The sequence below is a fragment of the Artemia sp. Qi Xiang Cuo genome, chromosome 17, assembly GCF_049724085.1.
Source record: "Artemia sp. Qi Xiang Cuo chromosome 17, ASM4972408v1, whole genome shotgun sequence".
Classification (NCBI taxonomy): domain Eukaryota; kingdom Metazoa; phylum Arthropoda; class Branchiopoda; order Anostraca; family Artemiidae; genus Artemia; species Artemia sp. Qi Xiang Cuo.
In genome coordinates, this window is record NC_142810.1 from 27,242,663 (window position 1) to 27,258,117 (window position 15,455).

Genomic DNA, 15,455 nt, shown 5'->3' on the forward strand with positions numbered 1-15,455 from the left:
CTTGCTTCAAGTGGCATAAAGACTTACTTTCAGTACATTCCTAGCCACTCTGGCATAAGTGGTAATCATCAGCTTGATGAAATAGCAAAAAATGCTATAAATATTGACCAGCCAAGTGGGAGACCAATCCCAATTAGAGATATTTACCGATGGAGGCTATCAGATATTAATTTTAACAAGATTATTCCTATCCTTTCCCCCTTTCCCAATAAGTATCTTTCTAAAATTTATCATAGAATTCGTTCTGGAACAAATGGACTAAATTTCCTTGCATTCTCATATAAGATTTCTAATTCAAGCGGTTCAATTCCCCTGTCCCCTCTTTGCAGGCATTGTAATATGAATAATGAAACAATTGACCATTGCCTATTTGAATGTAATATGCTGACGTCTGCACAACATACCTTGCTTTCTAAACTGTTAAAATACTTCAAACACCACAAAATCCCACTATCAGTCAAGAGCCTAGCCAACTATACCTGCACACAGAGCATAGAAATCGACATCTATCATCTTATATTTGAACTCCTAGAGTCGAAAGATCTGCTGAAAGATATCTGAATATATCTAATAAATATGAAGCAATCAAGCCAGTAGCTCTCTAGCCCACAGAGTGAAGCAGAAGGAAAAGGGCTAAATAGTTTACTGAAAAGCCCGCCTGCTGTTAAATAGAAGAAGAGAAGAAGACCCCTCCTTAAGTTCATGCGACCATCCCTTCCATGCGAAGTGGCCTTGGAAAAAAAAGAAATAAATAATACATTGTTGGAGGCACATGTGTCTTTACTAAGATAACGAAGGATCGTTGCCTATGGTGTTAAATAATAGTGTTAACGTTTTGCTAAATAATAATGGAACAATTCTAAAATTAGGTTGGAGGAGATAATAAGTATAAAATAAGTATAGCATGATTTCAAGTAAAATTAAAATCGTTGAAGTTTAGGAGAAAACTCTAAAATCTAAAAACAATTCCATTCGTTTATTTATGCAGGAAAAAAACTCTGCTTGTTACGTACATATAAAACAGCTCCACAAGGTATATCTTATGAGAGGATTAAGGCTAGCTATACGCTCTATTTTTTAAATCATGGATCTTAGAAAAATCCATATCTGTGTCCCATTCTGATGAAATTATTTTTTTTGTATAGATTTACTTTGCTTTTGTTTTTAGGTGGATTAGGTCTGAGCGTATTAGATGGATGCTTGATTGGTGAGGAACTTGCATGGGGATGTACCGGGATTGCAACTGCCTTGGAAGCTAACGGACTTGGAGTAATTATTTCTCGTTTTTAAAATAAATAATATTAAGATCTCATTCGAGCCTATGCTTTTCGTATATCCCCGAAGGAAGCAATTACTTCCTTTTTTTACTTTTCTTTATGCAATTGAAATTTATTTAATTTTTTTCTGTCTCTTTGTAACTATTGGATTTTACTTATTACGAGAAAAATTTAGCTTAAATTGTATATGGCAAATATTTACACTGTCGTCATGTTGGTTCATTTCACCTTTCTTTTTTTTCTGATATCAGAATTATTTTACTCATATTACTCTTTTTTCCCGGATACCGAGAATTGCTTCGTATTTTGATTTTTATCATGTTTTTTAATCCTCTAGGTGTAATTATCTTCTTTGTTCCAATGGAATAAATCTCTAGGACTCAATAGTATTTATCACACGAAAAGATGGAAATGAAAATGTGTATTTTCACCCGGTTTGTTTAGCTCTACTGCATCTCTCTTAGCTCTGTTTCGTATGTCTGCTAGATCTGTAAATTATTTCTTACTTGTCAAATCATTATGGAAAATGTTCTTTCATTCTACTGTTACTATTAGAACATATAAAACTTTGAAAGAAAACAAATAGATTAAAAAAATCACCGAAAGTTACATATCAGTTGTATTTTAAATGCTTACTAAACGGGAAAACTTTAAAGATACAGCGTTTCACGAAATGGAAATATGTTAAAAAGAGGTAAAAAAAAATTTTTTTAAGACAGTGAAAATAAAATAAAACTTTTTAATGTTTTAAAAATGATATTTCCGAATGTTAATAAAATAAAAACTCCGAATATTTTGGCTTCACATCCGGAAGCCTTAATTAACGGAAAGAAAATAATTATCATCAGATTATATCCTGATATGGGATTCTAGTAAAATTAATAGTATTATTTGTATATCTTCCATATGGTTTTTAAATTTTGTAGTTAAAGACTGTTATTTTTAAGAATTTAGTTTTAAATAGAAATACTATTTCGCTACATATTTTGTTTTAAATTGTAAATGAAAAAGATGTATTCTAAGGAATTATTTTCGTGAAGTTGAATCTCTTGGAGACTTTTGGTTACTATGAAAGATGCAACTGGGAAACGGAAAGATGGATTGCAAATCGAGGATAAAAGAACTGGCTTGTAAAAAGCAGAAAACTGCCTCCCTGACAAACTTTGTTTAATATCGTAAAGTAGTTGAGTCAGGTGAATATAACACAAACATTTTTCCAGATTTTATATTTAAACTGGTTCCAAAAATTTCATTTTTTACTACTTTCTTTAAAATATCAAAGAAAGTTTGTCCGGAAATCGATTGTTCACTTGAATTTTCACTATTTATTTCTTATTTTTTTTTCTTTTTTTATCAGGGGGGAGGATCAATTTTCTTAAAAAATTCAGAAACAAAGAAAAGAAAATTAGCTTCTTTGGATGTTTTGATTCATTGAAAAAATAAAACTTGGAATTTCGCATACTTTGTAACCGACGACTAGTTATATTCTGTTGTCACCTTTGTCAAATGACAAGGTTTTTTTTTACTGTTGCTAAAAGGACTTTTACGAGATATGGGAAGGAGGAGTTAAATAAGCCTTTAGAAGGAAAAGATCACACAGATTTACATCCTTAATGTTTATACAATTCTGGTACAAACATTAAATAAACAGCTTGAACATGACGTACAAAATGGAATTTGCTTAATAGCATGTAGCGTCTGGAAGTCTCATAAAGAAACCTTAAAAATATACAAATGTTAATAGCTGCTGCTGAAACGCCGAGACTGGCTTCTGTATTGCCAGGACGTAAATTGAAGAGAATGAAAATAAAATAAAGGTTCTGAAAAGAAGCTTATTTTGTTTGCTTGTACGAGAATATGGTTGAAGCTTAGCATGGAATGCATCAAAACAGTTTAAATAGGGATAAATCCTTAAATTAGAAGGTGAAAAACAATGACAAAAACTCTGGATATTTTGATCACACACAGTGGCTTTCATCATGCAGATGACCTTATCTACAGATGACGGTCACTGTGTATGTGATCGAAGTATCCAGAGTTTTTGCTATTGTTTTCACTGTCTAATAAAAGGATTAATCCCTATTCGAAATGTTATCTTTACGTGGTGGAAAGGCAGTGTGGTCTTCGAAAATACCAGCACGGGATGCATCATCCAAGCTTTGCGTAGTTTTGTTTTGAATATCCAATACTTTACTGATGTACGTCCTTAAGTGCAATGTTTGATGTAAAAGGCAGAATTACTCCTCTGTATGTATGATATAAAAACACTGCCAGTAAATTTTGCCGAAGGGACAACCCCAATGAATAGCTGTGATTGAAATAAATTAATGCCCTTTCGATGTGTTAACGCTTAGTAGTAACTTCATTAAAATGAAAATGAATCTTCTAAAACAGGGGAGAAAATTCACAGAGATCTAGGTTTCGAAGTGAAGTCTATACTGCCGTCCTTTTCCCAAGAAGAGGGATGGGGAAGGTGTGCCCATTCATGTTGGCACCTATGGTTGATAGTGTTTAAGTGCATCTAAAGGTTTTTACCATCAGCCAGTTTCAAGATTGTGTCTTTTTTCTTGGAACCGGTTAGGGAGCTAGATACAAATCTTGTATACATGTTGAGTAAAATAATCTATAAAAACTACCAGCCAGTATGTAAATATTTCCCCCCCCCCCCCTCCTCACGCCAGAATTGTGGCTATTGACGCCCTTGATTTGTTTGGATTATATTTTTAACAGTAATCACGAGTGAACCGAGTCCAAAATCGTAACATCAATGCCATTTAACTGACAGAAACCATTTATTCATTCAAAATATCGCTAAGATCTTTTTTTTCAGCCTATTATAATTCGGTATATGTTAGTTTTACGAAAGAAAGTGCTATTGCATTTGTTTACTCACGGATACTTACTAGAAATTTTATACTAGTCCATTGCAAAAGTTGTGTTGGGTACGATATTTTTGCTTTTGATTTTTGTAATGCTGTTGGTTATCTGTATGGCTTTTACTTTTTTTTTTTTTTAGCAAATGCCTGTTTTAATAGCAGGTAATACGGAACAAAAGAAGAAATACCTTGGAAGAATGATTGACGAACCATTAATGTGTGTAAGTGATTTAAGCCTCTTTTTTTACAATTATTTCTGATATACCAAAAAGGTTTTAGTGTTTTTATTGTGCTTTTTTTGTTTTAGCTCTGTAATTTGGATTAAAGCATGGATAGCTAAGGCAAAGTGCACTAAATCCTCCTTAACTTGTTTATTGTTTTTTTTTTTTTTTTATGTCATAATGGGTTATTTTGATCATTAGAATCACACTGTAGGCTGTACAACATATCTGCTTAAATTTGAATTGATTTGAGGTTACCTCTTGTCTTCAATGACCTTATGACCAGATTTCTAAAATCTTTAAAACAAATGAATCTTTAAAAAAACACCAACAATTTTTTTTATATACATTATTGTTACGCTTTTACGATTCGGACAATCATTTCAAGGATAGGGAGCTCAAGCCCCCTATACCCCTGGATATGGCCTTGATGATAATATTAAAATAAGGATATTTTTCAAAATTTAAGGAGAGATGAAAAAACCACGGGAAACTTACACCCCGACCCCCTTCTAAACTGGTATCCCTGCCACAGGTGGGGGAATATCTGGGCTACTAAATTCTAGATATCAGAACATTTTCCAGAACGGGTTGTCGGATCCCAGCTAAACTTGGTAGGAAGTATAACTTTCTTAGTTTTTTTTCGTATTATTTTGGCTAGTCTTAGTTATACTTATTGGGTAGCAGAATCCATCCTTTCTTCAATTTGCAGTAAATTCCCGACTGAAATAAATTAAACGAGGATACCATGTACACTTTTATTGATTCGGCACTGTACATTTCCCGTTTCATATATCTTGCATAAAGTTCCGATAGAAGTTCAATGCAAAAAAAAACTGAATCTTCCTTCTATGATTTTCATATGATGGACAATCGAACAAAATATGTTCCAATGTTTATTTATTCCATAATATTTAAAATATTGGTTTTTACCATAGAAACGTCCATGTAACTTCCTGTGTCACATTGTCCTGACCTTGTATGAAAAGCATCTGTTCCTATTTTTGCTGAATATTTAATTTAGATTGTTTTAGCAGGAGGGGAGGGAAAATAGCCGCAGGACATCGTAAAAAGTCAAGGACTAGGACTACGTTATGACAAGGACTACTTCACGTCTCAGCTTTGGACTCAAGTTTGGAGATCGTGTCATTACAGATGCTGATTTTGCCGATGGCTTGGCCATTCTGGCGGACTCCATGGAGCAGTTGCTGGAAGCGCTTCGAATCCTACGAGAAGAGGCTGCAAAAGTAGGACTGCAGATAAACTGGACTAAAACGAAAATTATGGCCATTGACCCATCCTCTCCTGCTGCCAATCCTTCAGTTAGCCTGGACAGCACCACTAGCATCGAAGTTGTCCAAAGGTTCACCTACCTGGGCTCCATAATTTCTTCAGATGGCTCGCTTCTTTCTGAACTACAAGCGAGAATATCCAAAGCGTCTTCTGCCATAGGCAGACTGAACCGTCACCTCTGGCGAAAACCGAACATCAGTCGCACAACGAAGCTGCGGATTTTAAACGCCCTCGTCGGTTCTGTGATGCTCTATGGAGCTGAGACGTGGCAAGCTTCAGCCGCAACCCTCAAGGCAATTGATGTCTTTCAGTCAAAGAGCCTGAGGAGGATCGAAGGTCTACGATGGTTCGACTTTGTCAGCAATGAGAAGCTGCTGTAGCTCACCAAGCAGTCTCAGTTTTCGACCCAAGCAGCCGAGCGAACACTACGATGGTTCGGACACCTACTTAGAATGCCTCCACACATACCTGCGAAAACAATTCATGACTTCGACCCTGTCAAAGCCGGTTGGGAGTGACCTCACGGCCGACCGAAGAAACGATGTTCTGACAGCCTCTCTGAGTTCCTGATGATGGCAAATATCAGGTTGAGCGATGTGCGAACGCTTGCCATGGACCGAAGTGGATGGAGGAGGCATACTTCACTCTCTACGCCAAGCAGCGCCCGGCAGGAGACCTAATTCAAAGTAAGTCATCGTAAAATTGTCCTTACATTATTGGTTTTATACGCACCTGCATTCAGCTACACCCCCTCCTTATTCAGGGGGGAAAGGATATATCCCATTATGTAGAAAATGTAATGCCGTCATATTCTACCTATCATAGAGACTACAAAGTACGTGTTCATGCTATTCCCTTTTGACACGTACATGTGATTTTCTGGAGAAAGGATATTTGTCAGAACGGCAATTATGAACGCATTTTTTAAGAAAAAATTGAAAAAAGAGCCTAACTAAAAATTTTTGGAAGGAGGGGACACCTATGTATCCGGAAGTTCCCCTTTGTGTGATTCTGGGAACTCCCATTTTGTATCTATGTATACATTTATTTCCCGTCATAAATTTAAAATTAAAACACTGATGGAGGAATCAAAAGAAAAAAAGAAACAAGATGTAATCAGTAGAGGACAGTTTTGAAGATGTTTTCACCAGTAAGCTGCTTTCGGTACCTCTTATTTGTAATTGCACCGCGATCACAAGATTAGCATCTCCATATAGTTTTGAAGATGCTTTCACCAGTAAGCTGCTTTCGGTACCTCTTATGTGTAATTGCACAGTGATCACGGGATTATCATCTCCATATAGTTTTGAAGATGCTTTCACCAGTAAGCCGCTTTCACCAGTAAGCTACTTTCGGTGCCTCTTATTTGTTTTTGCACCGCGATCACATGATTAGCATCTCCATATATTGTAGACGAGGAGTTTGTGCTTGTCCAAAGGGTCGGCTGAAGCAAATATTTCGCATACTTATAAAAAAAAAGTTAGAATTTCTTTAATATCCATGGACAAAAAAAATGTTTGTGCGCATAACTTGTGTGTTTTTTTGCTTATTGTTTATATTTTTGAATTTCGTTAGATTCTTTACAAACATCCTCTTCATAATATTATTGCTAAATATTAAATGGCATCATTTGTCGTTTTGATGTGGTGTTAATGTAAGTTTTTCGGGTATGCACAGCATTGTTCATTTAGCTCTTGTATAAGATACTTATTTCTTCTAGGCATATTGCGTAACTGAGCCAGGTGCTGGATCAGATGTTGCTGGAATTAAAACTCGCGCCGAAAAGAAAGGAGATCATTATGTTTTAAATGGACAGAAAATGTGGATTACCAATGGCGGGATGGCCAACTGGTTAGTATCTTTTCTTTTTTTCATTGATTGTTTACACAGTTTGACATGGCTTAAAACTCTGTTTGCGACTATAGAATAACTGGGGGAAAAATATACTGTACTGAAAAAAACTGAGTAAACATAAAAATATGTGCAAAAAATTCACTTATAGTTTGTGACTATTTTTGACGATTAATGTATCTGCGTGGTTTTAAACAAAGGAGTTATTTTTTCAAATGCTTTCTGATAGCTTTTGTATATATTATCTCTTTTCCTGGATATACAGAATGCGACATAAATAAAGGCATTTTGAACTCTGCAGAAGTATTGCTAATGCTGCTATATTTAATTTTTGTTGAGCGTATTTCAATAAATAAAACGAGGACTTAACTTCTGATGAACTCTGTTGTTTTGTCTCTTTTTTCCTTTTTAAATTTATTATCTGTGTAGCAGAAAATTACTAGTCCTTACCGTAGTTCCGCCGGGCTTTCAGAGTCACTTAGGGCATCAAGAAGGAGCCGTTAATCTTTCCTCTGATATCCTAAGGCCTGCGGTGATGTTCTTTCATTGAGGCTGACAGGGGATGTGGTGATTTTGCATGTTATAGGGGTTGGTTTGATTGTTGGTATCTCCCTGTGTACCTTTACGACTGGATCCTCCTGGCTGCTAGATTAGCTGTGAAAAATAACTAGACATTGCGATAAATATAAATAACTAGCTATGGCCATAAAATGTAAATAACTATAAAAAATTTTACTACTACTACTACTAACAACTCATCGCAGCATCAAGCCGCCAGAGGCCAACAAAGCTACACAAGCTCCTCCTGCATCCCAATCTATTCAAAACCTCCCTTTTTACACCCTCCCAGGAAGTTCCCATTTCCTTTAGATCTTTTTTTTTATTACATTCTTCTACCCCAGTCAAGGATGACCTACTTTTTGTTTAGCTCTAGACGGTTGAGTAAAAAGTAGTATCATTCGAAGATGGTCATCGTTAGCTTGCAGAACGTGTCCAACCCTTTTCGGTATTTTGCTTATTATAGCCCTAGAAGATAAGATTGAACAATATTTTCCGTCCAACCTACTGTTAGTCAAATACGAAATATGGTCTGTCAGCCGGGTACCCAGAACAATCCGTAGGCAATTTCTCTGGAAAACATCTAGCAAATCTTCATCCGCTTTGCGGAGCGCCTATGCTTCAGAGCAATGTTTGACCACTGTCATCACTGTAGCTTCTAATATTCTAGTCTTGGTTAGCAGACTTATCTTCCTATTCTTCCAAACTTTAACTGTGACAAAAACACTCTGAGCCTTGGCTAATCTACTTTTAACATCTTCACTGCTCCCACCGTCTTTACTAATAATACTACCAAGGTAAGTGAAGCTACCCACCTGATCAATCTTTTCGTTGCCCAACGTCGCCATTTCATCTTTACTTATTCCTAGCCTTAGTGACTTAGTCTTCTTAACATTAATTTTCAAACCTATTCTAGCACCCTGAACTCGCAAAACCTCTAACAATTCATTCATTTTACTTACACTTTCATCTAGGATGCTTAATTCATCAGCATAATCTAAGTCCAGGAGATTTTTTCCTCCCCACTTGATTCCGTGTTCTCCCATTGCCTTTCCTGTGCTCCTTAAGACAGAGTCCATCAAAATGATCCATATATAGGGGATAGAAGACAACCCTGCTTAACTTCTGATTTAATATAAAACCAGCTGCTAATCTCATTTCCTACCTTAACCGCAGCAGCTTATTCTCGTTCATATCACTAAACAATTTTATGTATTTGTCTGGTATACCATACAAGGATAAGACCTTTGCTAAAGATCTTCTATCAACAAAATCAAACGTTTGCTCATAATCTATAAAACTGAGGACCAAAGGTGTTTGGCATCTCAGGCACTTCTCAGTTATTAACCGAAGAGTGAAAATTTGGTCGACATATCCTCTACCTTTTCTAAAACCGCACTGTTCTTCTCTTAAAATTTTGTCTACAGCATCTCTCAGTCTAAAAAGTATCATATTACTAAGTAATTTGCTACCTACAGAGACCAGACTAGTGCCTCGATAATTACCATCCTCACTTTTATCACCTTTCTTGTAAACTGGTTTAATTAAGATTTCACTAAAATTGTTAGGTACTTCCCTTTTTCAAAAATCATTTTCATAATCTTCACTAACTTATTTCTAACCTCAGAGCCACCATATTTAAGAAACTCATTTACCACACTATCAGCACCTTGAGCATTACTATTTTTAATCCTTTTAGTACTGTCGCTAATTCTTACTCACAAAACAAATCTTTCTTCACATCTAAGGTATCACAAACTTTTCATTTTCCTCTATATCTTTCCTGCAACCCTATCTTGGTTTAGGACATTCTCAAAATGCTCTGACCCTCTCTCTTTGGCTCTTTCTTTATCACTAATTGTGGCCCAGTTCCTACCTTTTACTGGGACAAGTCCGGATTGACTACTCCCTCTTAATTTATTAACATGCATGTACAATATTTTACTATTATGCCATCTAGCTGCATCTTCCAGATCCTCGGCAATTTTATCCATGGCCTCCACTTCACAACTCCTTAGTTTGTATTTTAATGCTTTCTCCCCTTTTGTTTACCTTTCTTTTGCTTTCATATGATCTGTCACTCAGATAATTCTCGCACAATTCCCTTCTCGACTCCTAGAAGCGTAGAGCTGTTTTACAAGTATACTCAGTAGTATCTATTCTTTCTTCCCTAAGACACCATCAGCAACTTCACAAATTGTTTTTCTAAAATTATTCCAACCATCTTCCACATATGTCAAACTTTAAATTCTCAAGTTTAGTATTGAACTGTTCCTGGAAATTTTCTCTCGAATTCTCATCTTGAAGTCTACCAACATCATAACTTCCCGAGAGGTAGTTACCCTTCCGAAATTTCAGCTTTAAATTAACCCTAGACACTACTAGATGGTGACCTTTACTTTTATCATCAATAACAGGACTCCTATATACCCTAGTATTTGTATTAACGATTCACGACTCCTTATAGTTTATTCCCTTTCTTATATGCATCCTAAAAAAACAAAAAATTAGAAGTAATACTTGTATGAGTTTGCGTTTCTTCTTCCTTTTAGTCCTCAAGATAGGCTCATACACCCAAACAAAAGGGTGTATGTCGTATTTCTATAAGAAAAATTAGCGAAAATTTGGGTATTTAGCTGAAAAATGCGCCTGTACTTAAGCTCTTTTATTCTCAACTGTGGGTGGTCCCCCGGTTTCCTGTGAAATGACAAGATCTTCATAAATAGAACCATTAAAGAATCCTGTCACTTCAATTCATTTTTGAAAAATAATTGATACTCCTTTCTAGGGCTTTGAACACCAATAAGTGAACTCAGATTGTCAAGTTTTGACCAAGGGGGAAGGGAATGAGAAAATTGTATTGCTAAAAGTTGAAACCAAAGAGACGAGAACTACTTCCAGAAAAGAAACATTACATTGAAAAATAAGGATCGTGGCCAAGGCCGTATATAGGTGGGTCAGGGCTTGAACCCCCCCCCCCCCCCCCCCGCTGGTGGTTCAAGCCCTACGAGTCAGAATTTTTTGACTCTTAAAAATGCATATAAACAAATTTTGATTCATTTTTAGTTTTTAACCCCCCCCCCCTCGCCGAACAAAATCCCGGACACGCACTTGAACATAGCCGTAAACGAAAAAGGAAAAGAACGATATTATCCTTAGTCATGGCTGATTAAAAAGATAATACCACTCTCTATGGGTTTCAGTACTTTGAACATCTTTGTACCAATAAAAACGGCTGTTTGAGTAATAAGCGTTATATTTGTAGGGTTGTCGGAAAAATTATTGTGATTTGTCTATCTTTTTGAAAAAAATATTCATTGATATTCCAACTCACAAATAATAAAGATGTGTGACAAACCAAAATAAAAGTAAATGCAGATGGTCATGAGTAACTAATCTTCAATATGTTTTGTGTTTTATTTATTCGAAGACCTCAAATTTACTTTCCTCTGTATGTAACCCTAACAAAAATTATTAGAAACAAATATTTTATTGAATCATCTGTTTAGCAGATAATTTGTATATGTTTCAGATATTTTCGATGGTAGTTAAGGAGAAGTCAAATTTTACTTCAACGTTATTTACTTCATGTTAGGTTTTCCACATTAGTGTGAATATGCGTCTGGGTAATTTTTTTAAGCTTGTTTTATTTGAATCTTTTTGTGTCTTTGCTTGATTAATGTGGAACAATGGAACACAGGAATAGATTTTGTGATTTCTGTGTTGATTTTGATTATGCAGTGGAAATAAATCAAATCAATTAAATTGGAATTTTTCATTTTTAATTGCCATGCCTTGGCTTGTAGAACAGCAAAATTATCATTACTATTATTTTTTTATTAATATTATATCTAAGATTGGATGGACTTGATCTATTTATATTAATAGGAGGTTGACTTTGGTAAGTGAAAAGGTTTTATTTGATGTTTTGTTCGTCCGGAATTTATTGCTACCGTCTTAAGCTAGCACGCCAGATAAATTGTCTTTATACGTTGTTTAGTGTTTTCAAGCTTGCACGAAAATTCTCTTTTCCGGAACCCAGAGCCTGTAATACCATCTTGGCTCAATAACTAGTTGAAAAAATATTTGGAGCATAGAAAAAATTAAGTGAGCCGCTTTTAATCTTATAATAAAATAGACAAAGAGAAGCAATGTTACATTTTCAATATTAAATTTGCAGGTACTTTGTGCTAGCCCGAACAAATTCAAATCCGAAGGCTCCTGCTAACCAAGCTTTCACTGGATTTATCGTGGAAAGAGACACCCCAGGCCTTACTCCTGGCAGAAAGGTAGGTTCTTCTGGTTAATAAGCACACTTTCGGAATCAAATTTGTATTCAAATTGTCAACCAATTCACGACGCAGGTCGTAATTCTTCAAAGTTAATGAATCAAGGCCAGAACTAATGTGGCTGATGAAGTTTTTTGGCTTGCTCAGATGGTCTATATTTTTTCAAAATATCAATGTAAGAATATAAGAAACCTCCAGTAGAGGCCCCTTATCTAGAATCTAGGAACAAAGATTGAGGCCCATTACCTTTACCAAGCCCCTATTTAATTAAAATACTTTATTGTAATACTAAACATTAGTTAAATCTAATAAAATTAAATAAGGTTCTGTGAAATACTGATCTAACCCCATTGCCTCTAATTGTGGTATAGTCACATGCAGGGGCGTCCCGAGGCTCATTTTATTGGGAGTGCGATCTTAATGAATTTTACCGAATTGCTACCTGATTTATGCCGAATTTTCTGCACAAACTAAGAATTTTGCTAAATTTCGGCCGATTTTGCAAAATTTCGGCCGAAATTGTCGCCTTCAGTGAAAATTTTACCTAAAACCAAAATATTTAGAAGGGGCACCCCCCCCCCCTCCCCTCGGGACGCCCCTCGTCACATGGATACCATTAGCTTCTATCTCACCCCTGCAATTTAACCGATTCAATTTTAAAAAAAGTCGTAATAATCTTAAATAATTTACGTATATGGCCTTGCTGGTCGATTCGCCTAAGGTGCTGGACTTCAATAGATGCCTCGACTTCTTGAAGAACAATCGATCATTAACATTCTATTAAGCAAAGCATGCGTCTTCCTCTTGTATCACTTTCTATGGGGATAGCTTTCATAAGCAAACCCTGCATTATTCCCTTGGTATTAATTAGCTGTAAGTACATCTCCAAAATAGATAAAAGGCAGGCCAAGGTCAGACCAGCATACCAGGAAATTATGTAGTTAGTCCACATCCAATGCCAACTTACCTTGTTTACATACACATGTTAAGGATAAGTTGATCAATTGCAATAAATGCCAACATTTATGTTACGTATACATGTCAGTGGCTTGTAGATCATTGACAACTGACAAGGAGCTAGCATAATTTTCGGATGACGAAACAGATGTGAAGGGTCTCATTTTTGGCCGTAATCTCCTTTCGTATCGACAAAACTAATATACTGCTTACATAGTTTTTAAATAAGAGGTAATTTTCAAAAAGGGAAATCAGAAACCAATTTATTATGAATAGAATAAAAAAGGCCGTGTAAGGAATTGATGAATAACCGTTAATACGAGGACAAATTTAAATCAAGCCTAGACAGCTAAAATTTAAAAGGAAACTCAAAATTATATTACTCTCCATTTTAAGACTACTGCTTGTGTTGTTATTTTTCTCTATACTTCGTATACTCTTACCCTATACTGAACACCTTGATGAGCATACTAAAGCGTTTGTGATTGCTTTTGGGCTCACATTAGCTTCTAAGCATATTCTAATGAACAAAATTTAACATGGTTTATCATGCAATAGAATATTTCGTTTAATAAAGTGTAAGTATTAACAAAAGGATAAACTGCAAATTATAAATAGTCAAATGACAGTTTGCTATTAAATAGAGGCTATTGAAGAGATACCACTAGGCTGTATGGGTTTTCAATATAGACATTAAAGAAGATAAATACCTTACAGGAAGTGAACATGGGACAGAGAGCATCAGATACTCGTGGAATCACCTTTGAAGATGTCGTTGTTCCTAAAGAAAATGTCCTTATTGGAGAAGGCGCAGGATTTAAAATCGCAATGGGAGCCTTCGACAAAACTCGACCACCGGTACGTATATTTCTGAGAATAATACCATTTTTATCTTTCTATATTGGGATGAAGGATGAGAGTGCATAGCTGTGTTGGCATTAGGTGGCTTGTTGCTGTAGTGAGTTGTTAGTAGTAGTAGTATTAATACCGGTTTATTTTACTTTGACTTATTCGTTGATATTTTAAGCATGTGCAACAATTTTCCATTGATCTGGAGAGGGTCAAGGCTCCTCATTATGAATTGACGAAGGTTCATGTTCACTTACATGTATATTTTCTCTTTAGCAAGGCAGCGATCGTGCTTTGAAATATAGCATGGCCCACGAGATTCATCTCTACGATTGCGAGCATTGATCTAAATAAACCTTAAACAGAAAATTGAAACATTTTTGACGTTGGTGGGGGACCTGTTCCAAGAAAAAACAGCTTTTGTTTCTTTAAAATGGCTAATAATATAGGTGAAAATATGGAAATGGAACATTGATCTCTTTTGTTAAGGACCACTGTGTATTAGTTTGTTAGATTGAGTTATAGTACTGGAAAATTCATGTGCTGTGAAAAGGGTTTAATGTTAGGTTATAACTGGATTTGTCGAACAAGAGTAGTTAGTCTGTAAAAGACGAAGTAAAATAATATGAAGAAGGGATGTTCGCTAAAACAGATTAATAGAAAGAAACTTTCGAAAAAGAAGTTTTTCAAGAAAAGTAAAGGCCATATTAAACTAAAGTTTAGCAGAATTGAAACCTACAATAATTTAAGCTCAAAACGACCAGAAATTACCATTAAAGAATAAATGAAACCCAAAAGGAACAGAAATGAAATAAACAATCATAGCAAACAAACATACAAGAGGTACTATTATAAATTAATGAATAAATCTTAAAACGATTAAAACTTAAATTAAACATGCCAATCAGGCTTAAAACAAGAAAAAATCTTTTACTATTAAAGAATAAATAAAACCCAAAACGAACAGAAATTAAATGAACAATCATAGCAAACACACATACACCATATACTAATATAGATGAATAAATAAATCTTAAAACTAGTAAAACTTAAATTAAATATGCAAATATTTACTAAAACTATCCCTACTATTATTAACCTTTCCCTAACCTTTATACACTTCCCTAACTGTAAAATTATAAAGCTTACTGCGTCATTGGCGCTTTACTGAAAACGAAATAAATTACAAATATTCTCTTTTGTACTTATTACAAGATTAAAAATTAAAGTGGAACAAAATCTGGAACTAATGATATCAAATATATCAGATACTGAGTATAATTT

General features: G+C 35.2%; 1 protein-coding gene across 1 annotated transcript in view; it reads left to right on the forward strand.

The window, feature by feature from the left end:
* The window catches only part of Mcad (Medium-chain acyl-CoA dehydrogenase), a 66,696-nt gene that overhangs the window by 30,529 nt on the left and 20,712 nt on the right, over positions 1-15,455 (forward strand). Inside the window, exons 4-8 of the mRNA XM_089103758.1 lie at positions 1,169-1,269; positions 4,294-4,374; positions 7,388-7,518; positions 12,257-12,365; positions 14,040-14,180. Coding sequence (XP_088959884.1) covers positions 1,169-1,269; positions 4,294-4,374; positions 7,388-7,518; positions 12,257-12,365; positions 14,040-14,180 — 563 coding nt within the window. The remainder of the gene's footprint in view (positions 1-1,168; positions 1,270-4,293; positions 4,375-7,387; positions 7,519-12,256; positions 12,366-14,039; positions 14,181-15,455) is intronic.